We start from the raw sequence: 17,805 nt of genomic DNA, 5'->3' as shown, positions 1-17,805 counted from the left end.
GGAGCAGTGGTGCTCATGGGTAATGTAGTTTTCATTCTATGTTTCAAAAATGACTTTTTCCCCAGATGATTAGACAGGAATTCAGACTTTGATTAGTCAAGAAGATATCACTGTCATTATTTTTCACTCTGCTTCACACAGGACGACAGAGCCTGCAGGTAAATAACACCAAACTGGTTTTCTGAGAGGTGCTGTTGCTGGTAATGATAGCGCCGCCAGCCTCCATTCCTTCACGCTGATCAATGTCAGCGTGCCTGTTTGGGTTACACATGGCTCCTGTGGATGGTTATACACTCCTGTTAGCTTATGTGTAACTTTATCTGTACTTTCTAATCAAATCTAAAAAACTTTGCTCAGACGTCTTCTTTCAGCTGTGCTTGCTAACATCTGGGTAGTACAGCCCTGAGCAAAATTTGATGTGGGGCCCTCTTTTTCTGTTTGTATTACACAAATACAAACAGGTTAGCATGAAGCTTTTGAACTGGCAAGTCAAAAGATCTTTGTCTCTTGTTTTTGACTAGCTAGCTAGTTTGCTATTAATGGCTACACACATATCTCTCTGATAAACATTCCATTACCAAGATATGCAAACATCCCTTTATCATCATGTTTTTTCTCTTCTTCCTCTTTCTTTTCTCTGACCCTGAAGGGGGAAAGTCCTTTTCTGTGACATTATTTGGCCTTTAGAGAAAGTAAAAAAAAAAAAAAAAAAAAAAAATAATAATAATAATATATATATATATATATATATATATATATATATATATATATATATATATATATATATATATATATATATATCAATTTAAATGTTTACTTTATTTTTTTCTGAAATCCACCCTGAAATCCTGCCCCCTGTTGGAATCAGGATAGCCCTGTGTTTTTGGATTAATGTGATCCAGATCCTACTAAAAAGTTTTGAACGACACGAACTGAAAGTTTTTCAGATTAAAACTGGGATTACATTACGTGATCTAATCATACTTCAAAATCCTTCTTTCCCTTTTGAACAAACAATTTTTTAACATCTGATCTAATCCAATCACCAAAAACTGATCGGATTACCTTTGAACAATTTAGTTTTTAAGTTTATGCTGGGGAATATTAGGCTATAAGAAATAAGTGCTAAGATAAAACATAATTTATGAAAATCATGAATCTGGGCATGGACGTGTAGTTTGGTTTGTCCCATTGTTGGAGCAGTCAGTCTTTTTTTAGACAGCCAAAGATGACAGGTTGACCGTCCCCCATCTGTCTGCTTCAGACACACAGCTGCTCAAATAAAAGCCCATTGTGAGTAATTTATTTTTAATGCACGAGCAAAGATAAAAAAGCAAAAGAACAACAAGAGGAAGGAAAAACAACAGGCTGCTGGATATCTAAACAAACAGATCATCCTGGGACAGGTGAATGGCATTGATGGATGCGTGAGTGTTTCTACTTTCAGAGAGAAAAATCAGGCAATGAATAATGGAGAGATTAAAGAGAGGAAGGAGCAGAGTGAATAAATCAATATATAAATGGGTTGAAGAACAATAATGGGGATGAAAGTATGCATCATCTTAATCCTGGCTGTGTCACTGCTGCTGGCAAAACTACCACAACCAGCTCTTACAACAACTATAATTAACATGTGAGTAATAAATGAAAACATAAATCATGTATCACGTGACTTTTATTGTTTCAGCTGCTGGAAGTGATGGCAGTGATTGGTGCTACACAGGCTGCGGTAAGTAAAGGCCTCATCTCATTAAAAGCTGGGTTCGTCTATGATAGTTTGTGGTTGTAAGAGCGTCTCCTGCCTTTACAGAGCACACCCCGACTCACTGGGTATACATCCCCGGAGCGTCCTGTGGAGGAAAGAGGCAGTCTCCTGTTGATATCGTCACCAGCCACGTGAAGACTGATCCAAACCTGCACGACTTCAACCTTGTCAACTTCTCTAATCCGCACATCATCAAGTCTATCATTAACACCGGACACACAGGTTCACAAAAATGGAAGATTCATCTTCTCTTTCTTGATTTTACAAAAGATGCAAAAGAAGTTCTGATAATCCATGACCCACTCACACACTTCTCTGTCTTTCTTAAAAAAGTGAAATGCATCTTAGAGGCAAATGTGTCCGAAGTGAGTGGAGGAGGACTGAACGGGACTTACTCTACCATCCAGTTTCACCTTCACTGGGGGGACACCCAACACCACCCCGGGTCTGAACACACGGTCGATGGACACAGATATCCAATGGAGGTATTTCCTTTAGAGAAGGTGCTTCTCTTTTCAGTCTCTGCACTTTATGCTACGTCACTTTTTGTCTCCCTTTCCTCAGATGCACATAGTCAATCTGAAGAAAGGTTTGGAGAGTCCCACGGAGGATCCAGAGGGAATCGTCGTTCTTGGGTTTTTCTTGAACGTAAGTCCACCTCTTAAGAAGTGACACTCTAATAACTGTCCAAGCTTGATATAACTTCAGAAACACAAGTTGAACTTTCACTCCCTCGCCATAAATTACTTTTAGCGAGGCGTGTGTTTGTTTTGGGATTAGATGGTGATCAGATTGACACAAATTTTCTTTCTTCAAGACAACTATATACTGGATACAACGTGTGAAGTAAGGTTTTTTTTTTCCAGGACAGTTACGTAGCGCTACAGTTTGAAGCAGCTGTCCATATGTAGTGCTATCGGCTGCCCTGTGTTCTAAGACATGTCTGTAATATGTAACGTTAGTGAATCCTGGTTATGTCCTGCCAGTCATCTACCAATCAGAGCTAACGTAACCTCACTCTTCATTTTATTGATAGACTCTCAAGTTTGAACAGACCACTGCAGAATAACTGTTGCAGCAGTTTAGCCCTTTAGTCTTTAGCTCGTGCTCTATCACTCTCCCGTTTATCTTTCTTCTGCTCTTCTGTCCTTTTTCTGTCTGACAGTTAGGCTCCTGTGTCCACCATCACTACAAAATTAATCACAGAAATCAGCAGAGAAAAACACAGATCTCTCTTCTAAACTTTGTCAGCTGGCATGGTGTTGTCATAGAGACCTAGACATGACGTAGATCAATCCAGTCCTGGATGACCCGTCTTGGAAGCTAAGAAGTAGAAGTTTAAAATAACCTGCAACCAGCAACATTTGCTCTAATAATCTCATTTTAAAGTGTGGATTATGATCAGGCATATATCTAGAAGGGAGACTTTTTCAAGATAACTTAAACAGAATTCTCCCTAAGACATAGAGTTTCTATATTCAACAAAATCTGGAAGTTCACTGCAGGGAACAAGTCAAACAAGGTCAAAGGGAAAGAGTCATATTTGCAAGTGTCTCAACTGTCCCCAGTCTCCCCTTCATACTGGCAATGCCACTAGATTTTCAGGAATTATATAACACTACAATCAAAAACATGTGACCAAAAAGAGGGGAAAAGAATGGGGGGGAGAACTTCCTTTTGCTAATAATAGAAGCTGAACATTTTCTCCCTAAAGGCGACAGACGATGGACATATGACGGGACCGTGGGGCAACCTCACATCTTACCTGACAGCTCAAACAGGTACGTTCATGTTTTAAAGTTTTACTTCATCTCTGTCTTTGTCAAAGAGCACTGTGCAGAGACTCTAGTATAAAATGTATTGCATGTCACTGCAGGAAATAAATTGTTTTTTATTTAAAAAAAAAAAAAAAGGAAAAAATGGATTAAAATGTTCTGACTTTTTTTTTTCTTTTAAACTATTATTATTTTTACTATTTTTTTCTGAGGGAAAACTCAAATTTCTGAGTTTTTTTCCTGGAAAATAAAATGTAAAAAATATTTTTGGACTATTATTTTTTCGAAGTTTCCCTTATCCTTTGGTACTTATCATTACTTTTTTTTTCTTATTAAAACCTATTTCATGTTGTTTTTTTGGCATGTTTATCTTGAATCAGGACGTCTTCCTTCACTTCATTTTACTTTGATGTCTTGAAAATAAAATTATGTTTCGGTTTGAGGCATGCAGACCAAAGATTAGTCACCCCACAACCACGGCCCTAAATGTCTCGCCAGGTGTAGCCAGGTGGTAAATTGGTGAATTTATGGACACGCCTAGCGACATAAGTGCGTGAGAAGAAGTTTTTACACCTTATGAAAGTTTCACTTTACATGATCATGATGAAAAGAGTCGCTCTGCTGCTCAGGCAGGTTTTCTGTTTGACAGCCAGTGCGGCAGGGTCGAATTATGATCGTTGGTTGTCGTTGTGTAAAGAGGTTGGAAGAGTTGAGGCTGTAAAATTTAACTGCATGACAAAGTGGTGAGCCTTCTCCTCATTTCACAGGCACAGAAGTGGCTTTTAACCACAGCATCTCTCTCCATGACCTGATGGGAAGCGTGAACGTCACAAAGTTCTACCGCTACATGGGCTCTCTGACCACACCGAAGTGCAACGAAGCTGTTGTGTGGACGGTTTTTCAAGAGCCAATCAACATCAACAAAGACCTGGTGAGCTTATCCTCTGCAGGATGAGAGGAATAGGAAACATCCCTGATTTTCTTTTCGTTCGTACAAGAAAAGCAGCTTCACAAAGGAACAGAAATAAAAAGACTCGAGCAGTCGTAAACAGTCGTAAATGAAACATGGCTGCAACAAAGGGAGCAGCAGGATTTGGTATCTCACATTCACACCTGAGATATGGGGAACATGTGTTTACACGCTTTACATCTTTTATTTATTAAGTGCATCAAACTACCGCTCCTAGCAGAGACAGAGAGAAAGAATCATCGTAAACAATCTGTCAACCTTCAATGATCAAAGTTTTGGCATCCAGTGTAATGACTGACAGCTTGTTTGTATCACCCTGTCGGTTAACCAGACTGAGCTGGGTGTGGAAAATATGTCTCAAAGGCAGTTAATTAAAAACGGTATCAATTACAAGGAGGACAATAACAGAAACCACAAAGTGGTTGCTGTCAGACTTTAAGCAATCAGACGTATAACACAGACATGAGCAGAAGAGAAACAGCGCTGCATGTGACGCTGGAATAAGTCATCAATCAAGTGTGTGTGTGTCGCAGAGTGACACATCCTGCATCTTATCTCTGCAGATCATAAGATGCACATGTCTCTGCAGGTGCTTCAGCAGGTGCATAACTCTTTGACCTCTGCTTCAAAGAAACCAGTCTGTGAAATATTTCAAACATTCAGATTGGAAACTTGATTTAAACCTGTACCTTCAAACAAATAAACAATATACTCAGAGAGAGCTCAGGTAAAGATTTTCAAACAGGATAAAAAGTTGAGCAGTTTCTTTTATGATATAAACTTTCTCATATTGGACAATAAATCTCCAAAGTGAGACATCTCAACGTCTGCAGGCGAGCTTTGGGATCTGTAAGGGGAATTGTTTGTTATGCCAGTAGAAAGCATTCCACACTTTCACTTTTAAAGGCTCCATAAGCGCTGTGGATTCTCCCCGTGGGTTCAAACAGAAAGCTGCACGACTGGAAGTTCGTCAAACGACTGTAACTGTCTTTTCAGTAGAAGTCCAGCATAAAAAATGAAAACACGAAAGGATTTTGGTTTGTTACAAAAGATGCAATGATAAAAGGTAAAAAGTAGATTTCGTCCAAACCTGTAGTGCTTAGGGTTCGGTTCTGAAACACACTACACAATAAGATTTCCTGCTTGTTAGCCTGCACTAAATCCAAAAATATTTCATTTTCCAAAACCAAAAAGCACCTTTTGAACTGGACAGTGACCTCCGCCAAAGTTGGTATGTTTTTGGGAAAGTTTGTCTGTTTGTCTGTGAACAACATAACTCAAAAAGTAACAAACCGATCTCGATGAAATTATCAGGAAATGTTCAAAATGGAATAAAGAAAAAGTGATTAAAATTTGGAGGTGATCTGGACTATTGTCTGTGTCCAGGATTTCTTTAAAGGATTCTTTATCATTGTGAGATAAGGCCGTTTTCACCATATGTGTATATAACTCCACCATAAATGGTCGGATTGCTTTGCAAAACAATACAAGACAAGGTCACCATAATTTCTGACAGATGTAAAAGTACAATCCAGATCCTGGTAATTTTCTGGATACTAAGATCCAGAATATGAAATATGTACTGGGTCATCATAATTTTCAACACTGTCAGAAAACAAATTATCGTACAAACCTGCAACTAACACCAAATTGTAGCAGACAGTCTGCTGAAAGGAAGTATAACATTAAAGTAAGACTAATCACAATATGCTTGGTGGAGGTCTGCGCTCTCTCAGCTTCATTTTTGACTTGAACAATTCAAAGAACAAAACAAAGAAGTTTGCAGTTGGACAATGCAGAGAAATCTGGGTGTGTTGAATCTAATCCCAAAAACCCAAAACAGTGGACTGACAGTTAAAGCGCATTAGAGGAAATGTGAGCCAATAAATTCTCCATGTTTAGGATTTTTGATCTGAGATTTCACTCACAAATTCCCCATCTGAGGAAAGAACTTCCAACATTTCTGAACCACATCTGAAAGGTGACTTCCACACTGTGGTCAGAGCTGTTTCATTTCTTTTCTGGTGGTTAATCTGTTGGATTATGTTTTCTCAGATTCAGAAGTTTCCCTCTGTGACGGGCCTCTCCAATGTGTATCGCCCGACTCAACAACTCAACGGACGTCAGGTGTTTGCTTCTCCTGGAACTCCTCTACCCCCGAGTGAGTTATAAATCAGCCACGTTCAAAGATCTGCCTGATTTGCGACCCGACATGCCACATTAATGGATCTTCTTTCCTCTAGGCCATCCGTGGTGCTATGACGAGCACTGTGGTACGTATCGACACATTCTTACACTCAGAGGTAACATGAGGAGAGAGCAGCTGGGGATGAAATCTTGACTTGAAAATGTTTCTTTGGACCATCCAGACTACAGCCCATCTCATTGGTCCAGCCTCCCTGGCTCACACTGTGGCGGTGAAAGGCAGTCGCCTGTTAATATAAAGACAGAGGAAACCGTGGTCAAGAAGGAGCTCAAAGAATTCAAGTTCAAGAATTTTGATGATAAGCATGCGATCAAGTACATCATCAACACTGGACACACAGGTGAGGCTCCTGTCTCCATGAAAATTATTGTCCGGAAAGCATGAACGTTTTGAGCTGAAGATCTTACCTCCTTCAACTGTCAGTGAAGTGCGTTCTGAAGGACGACATGGTGGAGGTGTCAGAAGGCGATTTGGGACACGATTTCGCCACTCTTCAGCTCCACTTTCACTGGGGCTCCACGTCAGACGACTCCGAGGGCTCCGAGCACACGGTGGACTCACACAGATACCCAATGGAGGTACGTGTAAACGTTTAACTGGCAAATCACAAGGATGGGAGAAGTTCTCATCAGTGATTCCTCACCTGCCTCTTTGTTCAGATGCACATCGTGAACAAGAGGAAGGATCTGAGTCTGGAGGAGGCCGTCAAGACTCCTGACGGGTTGGCTGTGCTGGCATTCTTTCTCAAGGTAAGTGACGTTTAAGCTCACCAAATACTATCACATCATTAAATGGAGATTCATAAAAAGGAGAAGGAAATACACCTTAAAAGAATTCGAAAAATTGGAAAAACCTCACTTAAATCATTCAGTATCTCTAAAAAAAAAAAAACTATCAAAAACAGCATATCAAACAAATACAGGGATAAAATATATCCTTAACCTTGCATCTGAAATGGAAAAAATAATATGAAAGTAAAAAATAATAAATAATCAAATAATTAGATAAATAAATAAATAATAAATAAATAATACAAATAAATACATAAATAAAAAATAAAAAGGAAAAAATATTATTATCAATATTCTGTAAAAACCAATTACTGCTCCTTTTCACTTGTTTAAAGATTAATTTTGTTTTTGTATTGTACTTATATTTTTATGTCATCATAATTATAATAATTATAAACTTTATTTATATGGCACTTTTTAAAAGCAGTGTTACAAAGTGCTGTACAAAATGAAACAATGAAATAATAAAAGAGAAGAAATAGGAACTAAAGAAAATTATATATATATATATATATATATATATATATATATATAAATATATATATATAATTTATTTATTTATAATTAAATAGTATAATTATGTATATATTATTATTTATTATATAATTAAATAATCTTAATTATATATATATATATATATATATATATATATATATATATATATATATATATATATATATATATATATATATATATATATATATATATATATATATATATATATATATATATATATATAACACAGAGTTTCTTGGGAGCAGCTATGGTCTTGTTTCCTTTCTTATAGCAAAGATACCATGACTTTAAAATGATCTGTATTCCATTTCTGTACATAAAACCCTGCCTTTGGTAACATCAGAGGGTAGACTTAATAGTTGAGCTCCAACCCCCCCCCCCAGGTCTTTTAAACAGATGAGAAAATAAAATGATTATTCTATCTTATTTTAAGACATTTGGTGAGGCATAATTTTCTATTCTTTAACCCTGTACTTTTTTGTTTCACAATTGACACATTGTGCAGTTTTGGAAACTTTTGTAGTAAACTTTTAGTAAACGTGCATTCTTATGCAGAAAATACTTATTTTGAAAAATGAGTTAAAGTTTATACGTTATTCTTCCTGCAACTTCTTGAAAATTAGTAATGAAGTTTCTGAAACAAGTGTGTGGGTGATGTTATGGAGCCAAAATACAACAAAATACAACAACACTGCTACTTTTTCTAGATCATGTTTATTTAGTTAGATCTATTCAATCAGGTTAGATCCACATTAAGTTTACACAATATAGAATTGACCCCCCACTGGCTCCTCCAATGGCCCCCCGAAAATAAATCCCAGATACGCCACTGCATGACAGTGAGGTTTTTTTTTGTTTTAATTATTTTAAATAAAAAACAAACAAAAACAAGAGCTCTGAAGATCACTACATGATTCAGTTCATAACTAACTTTTCATCAGCCCCATTTCTTTACCGACTGGTTGTATGACAAAGATCAAAGATTACTCTCATGTTTCCAGTGTAAGGGAACGAACCAGTCCCCATCATGACGAATGACAGGTTTGTGCTTGATAGCTCCCGCCAAGTCACGGTATGTTTATGCTCCTCCCTGAGACAATACGACTGTCACATTCCAGGGAAACATACTTAACCCACTTCTAACACGGCTGACGCTCCAATCAGAGCACTTAGACAACATGAAAGGGGTAAAGCAGCCGGTTACGTAACTGAAGAGGAGACATGAGCTACTGTTTCATACCAGAGCACACAAACACACTCTGGTTCATCTCTGAACATATAGAGCACAGACCTGCAGAGGTATGAGATGTGGGTTACCATGCCAAGATAGTAAATTATCAAGGTCAACAAGTCCATTAAAGATGATTTAACAACTTTTACCCCAAGAGTTCTTTTGAATGTTTCCAGAGAGCTTCACTACGGGAGTCTTAGGTATCAATTTTACTCCCCTCATAATCTCAGGATATCAACGTTTAGTTTCTAGAGATTTTAGTAAAGTTGGAAGATGCAAAACTGGCTGCTCAGTTTAGCCTATTTCTAAAACAGAACAACCAAAAATAAGCAAAAACACATCATTAAGCATCAGCAGAAAGAGTTCAATTCAATCAATGGATCTGACAGAAAACTGAATCATCTGGTTCTCAGGTGAAATCTTCTTAACTTTTCAGTCAGGCGTTTGTAAAAGACAAAAGACCTCTGCCTGAGGAGGTAATCTACATGTCGTCTGGAGGCATTTCAGGAAGCCATGAACTTTTTTCTCACAGCAGCTGTCTTCACGTCATGTTAAGATCAGCAGGGCTTGCTGAAATTTCAGCCTGTTGTGTCGTAGGATGTAGGTCATGTAACATGACAAAACATTATCTTTCCAGCTACAGCGAACTGCAGAAAAGACAAAGTAAAATTGGGCCATATTTCAAGATAAGACCGCGCAGGACCCAGGTTAGCGACAGGTCAGACAGCAGCAGCATTCAGACACTGAGTTCTGAATACACTACCTAGCAAAAAAAAAAAAAAGGAAAACTTGCTTTTTATGTGGCACAACATCAGCTAAATACAAAAAGCAGTGAGTTAAGTATTCTTTAAAAAAATTATGAAATTTACTAATTTATATATTTGTTAAAAAATAATTGTAATGTTTTGAAATTTTGATTTTTTTTATTTTATTTTATATTTTTTATTTTATTTTATATTTTTTATTTTATTTTTGCAAATTTAAGTCATTTTTTCAAACTTTTGAAATTACAAAAAAAATCACATTTTTTTTTTAAGTATAAAAGTTTTTATTGCAAATTTTGCAAAGTTTTTAAAATGTCAAAAATTTGGCGAATTTATTAAAAATATTAAGTTAAGACAATTTCATAAATTTCAAAAACTTTTTGATAATTATTTATTACATTTTGACTACGTTCAGAATTTTAAACACCTTATTGTCTTTATTGTGAAGATAAAGTAGATTTTTTTTTGGCTCTGGATCATTTTTAACCCAGGTGAGCTGAGGCTAATGTATGGCTGTAAGTGAAGGTTGCAGACCCTGGTAAGAGAGTCTAGCTTCCCCACAGCTAGCAGGAGTTTAATCTATTGGGAGACACTGTAAATGGACAGAACAGGAGCAACACCTTCAACTTTATGATTCTGGTTTAAAAAAAAACTATGTGCACACTTCTTTCTTACCTAAGTCTGTCTTAAGTTATCGAGCTAACAGACTTCATGAATTGGTTTTCCAGGCTTCAGAGGACAAAAAAAGCAGCGGTGGATCCGAACATCATGAGGTAAGACTGGAAGCTTTTTTTAAAAACCTTCGTCTGTACGGTCGTTTCTCTGAGCTCTCACTGTCCGTCTCTGCAGACTGAACCATCAAAGCCAACATCCAATATGGAAGCCTGGAAAAAGCTGACCAGCTACCTATCACATATTAAAAACATCAGTAAGTGCATGCGCCTGCTTACATAACATCATCGAAGATGCTGCGTCATGATAACTCCTGCTGTGTGATGATGTCTCTCTAGGCTCTAAAGCTAACGTCACAAAGGAGATCTCCATCGATGACTTGCTCGGCGATGTAAACAGAGCTTCGTACTATCGCTACAACGGCTCTCTAACCACCCCGTCATGTAATGAAGCCGTGGTCTGGACGGTTTTTAAAGAGCCCATCATAGTGGATCAAAGTCTGGTAGGTTTAATGAAACAAACCAAACAGCTGATGTTTCTGCTTCTCGTGGTGTTACAACAGCAGAATCTTTAATTATCAATCTGAGCCAAGATTTTTAATCACTTCTTAAGATCTGTTAGTTCCTTAATGTCACGCTTTTTGGAAATCACAAGTCAGATCAGTCAGTGTTGCTTATGTTAAGGTTTGTTTGGCATCTCTGTTATGTGCACGTGTTTGCCAACCAGTGGAGGATGAAGGGTTTCAAAATAAAGTGATGGATCAGATAAAAACTGAAGCTGGTGTATGAGGGCATTAAGAGTCACGCCAAATGAAACACGGGACCTTGGAGTTTGGTATAAAACCCCCTTTTTTTTTAATCAATGTGGTAGTTGGATATTCTAGCTTTCAGTTTTTTCTAAGAATACAGCTGGAGTTATTGTTTTCTTTAATCAAGAATGTATTTTATACTTAAATATGCTGTGAGGAGGATCTGTTTTACTTGCACTCCCTCGCCACCTTGTGGCCCGGAGTCTCCACACATTGACGTAAATTACTTTTAGCGAGGCTTGTGTTTATTTTGGAATTAAATGGAGATCAGATTGACACAAATTTTCTTTGTTCAAGACAACTTTTTTAGAAGATACAACGCAATGAGGTAAGGTATTTATCAGTACAGTACATCAAGCAAATGTAGCAGCTGGCTATATGTAGTGCTATCGGCACCCCAAGGATTAGCTCTTTATTACAGGGTTTATTATTACATGGTACAAAATAACTGAATAATTTAACTGAAATGAACTCAAGACTAATTTAATACAAGACAACTCCCGCTCACTCATTTCTGATGACTTTGCCTTACATTAGCAGATGTTTCTGTTCTGATCCAGTGGTTTCAAGTAGTGGCGATTGCTCTAAGACTGCAAGGGAAGCTCAGCTTCCCCTAAAACATCCCCAAAAAAAGTGGTGATATGTTCTGCTGTGTGGACATTTCATGGACAAAATCTGAGCTAGAATTCCTTCATCTTTTGTTCAGAATCAGCTCCTATCACAGGTAACTGGCTCCACCTCCTTCTCATTCATCCCTGCAGCGTCTCAGCGCTTTAACACAGTCGGACGCTGAGCATCTTCTGACTTCAGCGGGGAAGCGTAGAGTGGGTTGTTCCACAGTGGAAACTGGACGGTCATTGGATAAACGCTGGGCTTTGTCCCGCCCATCAGACGCTCAGCGTCTCTGGGGGTCTATGAGGCAGTGGGCTGGCCTGGACGCTGAGCTTCTGCATGATGATTGGATGATCTGTCTGAGGCTGAATCCCTTTTTGATTGACAGTAAAATGAGCCAGTCGGCGATCTTGAAGTATAACCCTCCACTGGAGCATCTTCTCAGCTGTTCTGGACTGATTCGGAGGCTTTATTGATCCCCAGGGAGTTTACCTTTCTTAAAAAACGACGAGCGTTGAGAGAACACTGGTAAAATCCCTGGAAAAAACACCTGGTTGGTCCGACAGGGTCACAGATCAAAAAATGAGCTTTCCCTCCTTGACTGACCAGCAGCCACCACTAGTTCAAACCCATGAATCATCTGCAGTTTGCTCTCAGATTAGCAGTCATCACGACGCCACGAGGAGTCCACCCTGTGATTTTTAACTGTAGTTTGGCAAATAGTAATTGCATGTCATAAAATGTCAGGACATCTACCTGCAGTCTAATTAGGGACGCCACCCTGTCTTTATTCATAAAGAAAAGTGTTCAGTTGCCTCCCACCCCTCTCAGCTCATTGTCCTTCATGATCTAAACCATCATTAAGAACTCAACTGTGTTTTCCTCTCTGTCAGTTAACACTCACATTGTTTTCAATCCCACCAGATGAAGATGTTCCCGACAAACGCAGGATACCACAACGTGTATCGACCCGTGCAGAAACTTCATGACCGGACCGTCTTCAGCACCACATCTGCCTCCTCTTCCTCTGCTCCAACCCTGCTCGCTCTGCTGCTCACGTTTCTCTATGTTCTCATAAATAATCTGCATTTTTGAGAGGATTAGCAAACAGAACTTCTTCGAGGATAATTGTATATTGCACTAATTCACTGTGTTGCACTGGTTGATTATAACTGTGAGTTTAGCTGTAATCTTAACCACTAATCAAAGCAAAGAGGCCAACTAAGGAGATTTCTTATTGAATACTGTGAGTAGTTTTGTAGAGTTTGAGTGGAAAATTGATTGCATTTGAGAAATTAAATGCTTCTACTCAAAGTTCTTTGAGGTAATCTTTTCCTTGATGCTTTCTGGAGTCACACTCACACTGGCTTTGGGGAAGATATTTCCCACACACTGGAATTTTACCTTCAAAACTTGAACAAATGACGAGCTTAATATCACACCCCAAAAACTCTTGTGTTAAAGGCGATAGCGTGTGGGGACAGGATGAAAGAATCACAGTAGATTCCACGTACCTTTGTCAGAGTCTAGAGTTAAAATAATATAACAAGGTGTTGTAATAAGTGATGCTACACTGACTTTTAAGCTTTCATTTTAACACTCTGTGGTACACATAGTGATACCAGGTAGAAAAAAAAAAGTTTTGTGTGTTTTTTATGTCCTAAAGATGCTATAAGGAGGATAGGTTAAACTTGTGTTTGTTTTGGAATTAAATGGCGATCAGATCAAAACAAATTTTCTTTGTCTTTTCTTTGATGTAGTGCTACAGCTTCAAACATGACATCAAGCCATCCGTATGTAGTGCTATCGGCAGCCTGGTGCTCCGACCTATCTGTAGGCTAATGGACAACAAGTTAACACTGTCAGTTTGTAAGTAGTTTAGTAGCAGTTTATATTTAGCACAACTAGTAGCCTGGTGCTCTAAGACGTGTCTGTAACGTGTAAAGTCGGGGAACCCTGGTTACATCCTGCCAGTCATCTACCAATCAGAGCTAACGTAACTTCACACTTCATTTTATTAATTGTAAGGGAACCAGGCACAGGACAAAGGTGTGGGAAAAAAGTCTTAACCCTTTAATAAAACTCAAAATAATAATAATAATAATAATAATAATAATAATAATAATAATAAAAAACTCCAACTAAATGTGGTTGAAAATAAACAAATCCTGTGCCCACTCTTAAAGAGGCCAACTCGGCAAAAAAAAAAAAAAAAAAACTAACTTACATTCTAACAAACATAATTGAACAGACCTTACCTAAATGAGACACTAAGGGGGGTTTAAATAGACAAAGGACTAGTCCAACATAAACAGAAGGGGAGGAACTTCGGTAACAAAATCCAAACATGTAACGAACTCCGCAAAACTCCATAAAATTATCCAAACAATTTACAAAAACTAATGTGTCTTGAATAACTTATAAAATTACAAACAAAGGTTTCCTGATGAATCAAAAAGTCCATGCTTCTCCTGACTTCCCCCATGATGGTCTCTCCCACTTCCTGTGGTCAGGGCTTAAGAGGCCATCTTGAAGCCTGGGCCAGCTCGGACAAAGAAACAAACAAAAGGGTAAATATCACTTTGAAAGAAACGGTAACTGCAAACTGAATCCGGATGTAGAAAATTTGACCATGTGACAGCTTGTTACCTAAACTGTGTGCACCCAAATTGTGCAAGTGCCCATGTAATAAAAGTGACTTTGTTTCACCAAAATGTGTGCAATGGGATTTTTCTAAACAATCAAACTGCTGTGTTAATCCTCAAACACAAAAATAAACTAACATGAGACTACCACACTGATAGACTCTCAAGTTTGAACAGAACACTGCTAAAGGCTAATTAGCCTTTAGCTCGGGCTGAGAGAGACACGGTAAAAAGTGATGGGACAGTTTGAGGAGAGAGTTGGCTGAGTTGGTCCTTGCAAGAAAGTCTGCCAAAAAAGGGACTCTGCCTGACCTCCAGAGGGTCACATGGCAAATTCAAACACTGCTATTGGTTCCTTAGGGTCTGTAACGCCACATTATGTAATAACACCCCAATATGTAATACGTAATAATTTTTCGCTTAATTATTTTACAGTAAAAAAAAATTAAACATCACTTATTACAAATGTGGGAACCCAAATTTGTAATAAGTGATGCAATATGTAAGAAATTATCACATAATGTGGCAGAGTTTTTTAGAAATTGCGTTCAAGAATTTTAGGACAAAATGCGGCATTATTACATAATGAAGTGAAAATTTAGTACACAATTACATATTGGGGCATTAATATGTGGCGTTACCAGGTACTTTCACTTCTTTAAAAGTATTTCATGATAACTAGGAAGTATTGTTTGAGTGTAAAAGGCCAAAAATGGGTTTCCACCAAGCAGGTCAGTTCGGTCCTTCATCTTTGATTTTAAAGATGCCACTGCGTACAACTCAGAGGTAAACTGTAGCGTCACATCAAACAGGTTTCGACGGTTGAAGGTGTTCACCAGTGGACAAACTGGGATGGGTCCTCGTGTAGATGGAGAACAGACCGAGTGCATGCAAAGAGAAGAATGCAATACGTAGAGCTGCATGTGATGGGCATAAAAAAAACTTTAAATAAGCTTTATGATTTTTCATCTTTATAAGGTAGGGGACAGTTTCACTGTTGTGGAGGTGGTAACCTTTTAAAATACCTGCTTTCAGATGCACAAACAATGACTCTCCTTGGGTTGATCTTATCTTGACCAGCCCACAGCTTGTTTTCAACACACCCCTCAGCTGGCATCTCATCAGATGATTCCAGTACATCATGACTCACCAAACCTGAGTCTGTTTGGTGTTTTATTCACCTGAATGGGATAATAATAACCAGTGGTATTGAGCCAGATTTATGAGTTTAATTATCCCTCTGTGGTGCCTCATTGCCTCTAGGCAACACTCACACAGTGCATCCCGATTGACAAGAAATACTTTAGAAGAAGTGAAAAGACTTTATTGAACCAATAAAAGTGTTTGGATTTGCCATGTGACCTTCTCGGGGTCAGGCAGAAACCCTTTTTTTGCTGACTTTCTTCAAAACTGTCCAATAACTTTTTTACCCTGTCTTTCTCAGTCTAGAAAAAATATGTTCTTATTAACAGACAAGTAAAGCTTAATCTGTAATAGTTTAATCTACTTTATTTGCTAATTAGTTTTAGGAAACTTGTAAAAATGCAAATGTTGCCCTGAGGCAACACTGGACCATTACGGATTCACCGTGACAACATTTTGGTTACTATCTTTGAGTTTACAAACTGTTTAAAAACAAACTGGACATTTAATTTTTTTTGTATATCTTCAGTTGTCACCTACAGATACATTTGATGCCACAAAATGCGCGTCATACCGAGATGCCGCTTTTGACCCATTCATTTCAATGGGGTCTTCCTCAATGATACAGTGTTGCTTAGAGGCAACGTTCAGAGAGAAATCTCATAAAAATAGTTGTTTTTAAAAGTTTTTACATTTTTTATAGCAAGCATTGTAAACTGTTGGGGCCATCAAGTATTTTCCATGTGTTTTTAAAGAAAATGTGTTGCATTATAAATAGATAACTTTCCTTTTTCATTACTGACCATTATGGTACAGTGTTGCCTCAAGGCCAACAAACTCCCAAAAATATCTACAAAAAATTTAGATTTCTTCAGATTATGTTTATTTGATCTACTTTAAGAAAAAAAAAAGAAAAAGAAAAACTTTTATTTTTCTGACTGGCATCCCTATGCGTACCATAGAGGGTGTGGACTGCGAATTGTACAGAATGGTAACCAAGGCTTAACAAGGCAACTAAACAAGGCAACCTGCACTCTAAAGATCTCCTCCCCTTCAAAGTCTGTTGCTTTTTTTTAAATTACATATTTGTACTTAAAATATTGTATTAGAAAAAAACAACAACTATCAGCTGATGCATGAAATTAAAGGTCCCATATTCTGCTCCTTTTCTGCAGTTTAATCTGGATCATTGATGTCTTCATGAAATGGTAGTAACATGTTTTGGTCCAAAAAGCCAATAAATCAAGCACAGCAGCATTGTTTCCAGGCTCTCATAGCCCCTCTGTTCAGAACGCTCTGATTTAGTGGGCGTGGCCTTCATATGTAAATGAGCCACTGCTGATACCGCCCCGCTCTTCCACGTCACTGAGAGCGGCGCCACGAGCTCCGAGTGCACAATGTTTAGAAAACAGCGAAGCTCGTTTACCGTAACATTACAGGCTAAAACAACAGGCTAACCGCTGCTAAAGTTAGCATCCTGAAGCTAACACAGAGACAGGGGGGACACTGAGGAAAAGCTCTTCCATCTGCTCCACAGCACACAGCATTTAAAATACTCACATTTCCAGGGTCCCAGGTTTGTTGGTGGATGGTTGGTAATGGGCCTGGATTCAGGACCAGTCTATTGGCTAGCCCTCTGTTGGACTGTCCAAAGTTGGAAAAGCAGTCGGCCGTGAAGTGACTAGCACACACATGCACAGTTTTACTGAGTGTAGCTGGAACATTTCCTTGATAAATGAACTCTAGCCACTTAGTATTGTCTTCTTCCGAGATGGGAAGCTTTTGCATGGAACTATGTGGCTGTTTACAGCCAAAAACAGAGCAGTGATGGCTCTTCAACTTTGGTATTCTCCTCCACGCTGCTGGAGAGAAGGGGAGTGGGCGGGGAGGGGGTTTGGAGGTGTCTG

At 38.3% G+C, this 17,805-nt stretch overlaps 1 protein-coding gene across 1 annotated transcript in view; it reads left to right on the top strand.

Annotated features, from left to right (window-relative positions):
• LOC141785478 (uncharacterized) overlaps positions 1-17,805 on the top strand; it is a 29,155-nt gene that overhangs the window by 5,724 nt on the left and 5,626 nt on the right. Inside the window, exons 3-18 of the mRNA XM_074663808.1 lie at positions 1,688-1,729; positions 1,811-1,987; positions 2,099-2,250; positions 2,330-2,413; positions 3,480-3,546; positions 4,308-4,471; positions 6,566-6,671; positions 6,754-6,783; positions 6,880-7,056; positions 7,140-7,294; positions 7,376-7,465; positions 10,747-10,791; positions 10,868-10,946; positions 11,029-11,192; positions 13,035-13,202; positions 13,575-13,609. Of these exons, the coding sequence (XP_074519909.1) occupies positions 1,688-1,729; positions 1,811-1,987; positions 2,099-2,250; positions 2,330-2,413; positions 3,480-3,546; positions 4,308-4,471; positions 6,566-6,671; positions 6,754-6,783; positions 6,880-7,056; positions 7,140-7,294; positions 7,376-7,465; positions 10,747-10,791; positions 10,868-10,946; positions 11,029-11,192; positions 13,035-13,202; positions 13,575-13,609 (1,735 nt within the window). The remainder of the gene's footprint in view (positions 1-1,687; positions 1,730-1,810; positions 1,988-2,098; positions 2,251-2,329; positions 2,414-3,479; positions 3,547-4,307; positions 4,472-6,565; positions 6,672-6,753; positions 6,784-6,879; positions 7,057-7,139; positions 7,295-7,375; positions 7,466-10,746; positions 10,792-10,867; positions 10,947-11,028; positions 11,193-13,034; positions 13,203-13,574; positions 13,610-17,805) is intronic.

The sequence above is a fragment of the Halichoeres trimaculatus genome, unplaced genomic scaffold, assembly GCF_033239565.1.
Source record: "Halichoeres trimaculatus isolate MK-OKI-2021-1 unplaced genomic scaffold, fHalTri1.1 fHalTri1_scaffold_23, whole genome shotgun sequence".
Classification (NCBI taxonomy): Eukaryota; Metazoa; Chordata; class Actinopteri; order Labriformes; family Labridae; genus Halichoeres; species Halichoeres trimaculatus.
Note: the sequence above shows the minus strand (reverse complement) of the source record. Positions and strands in the feature narration are given on the sequence as shown.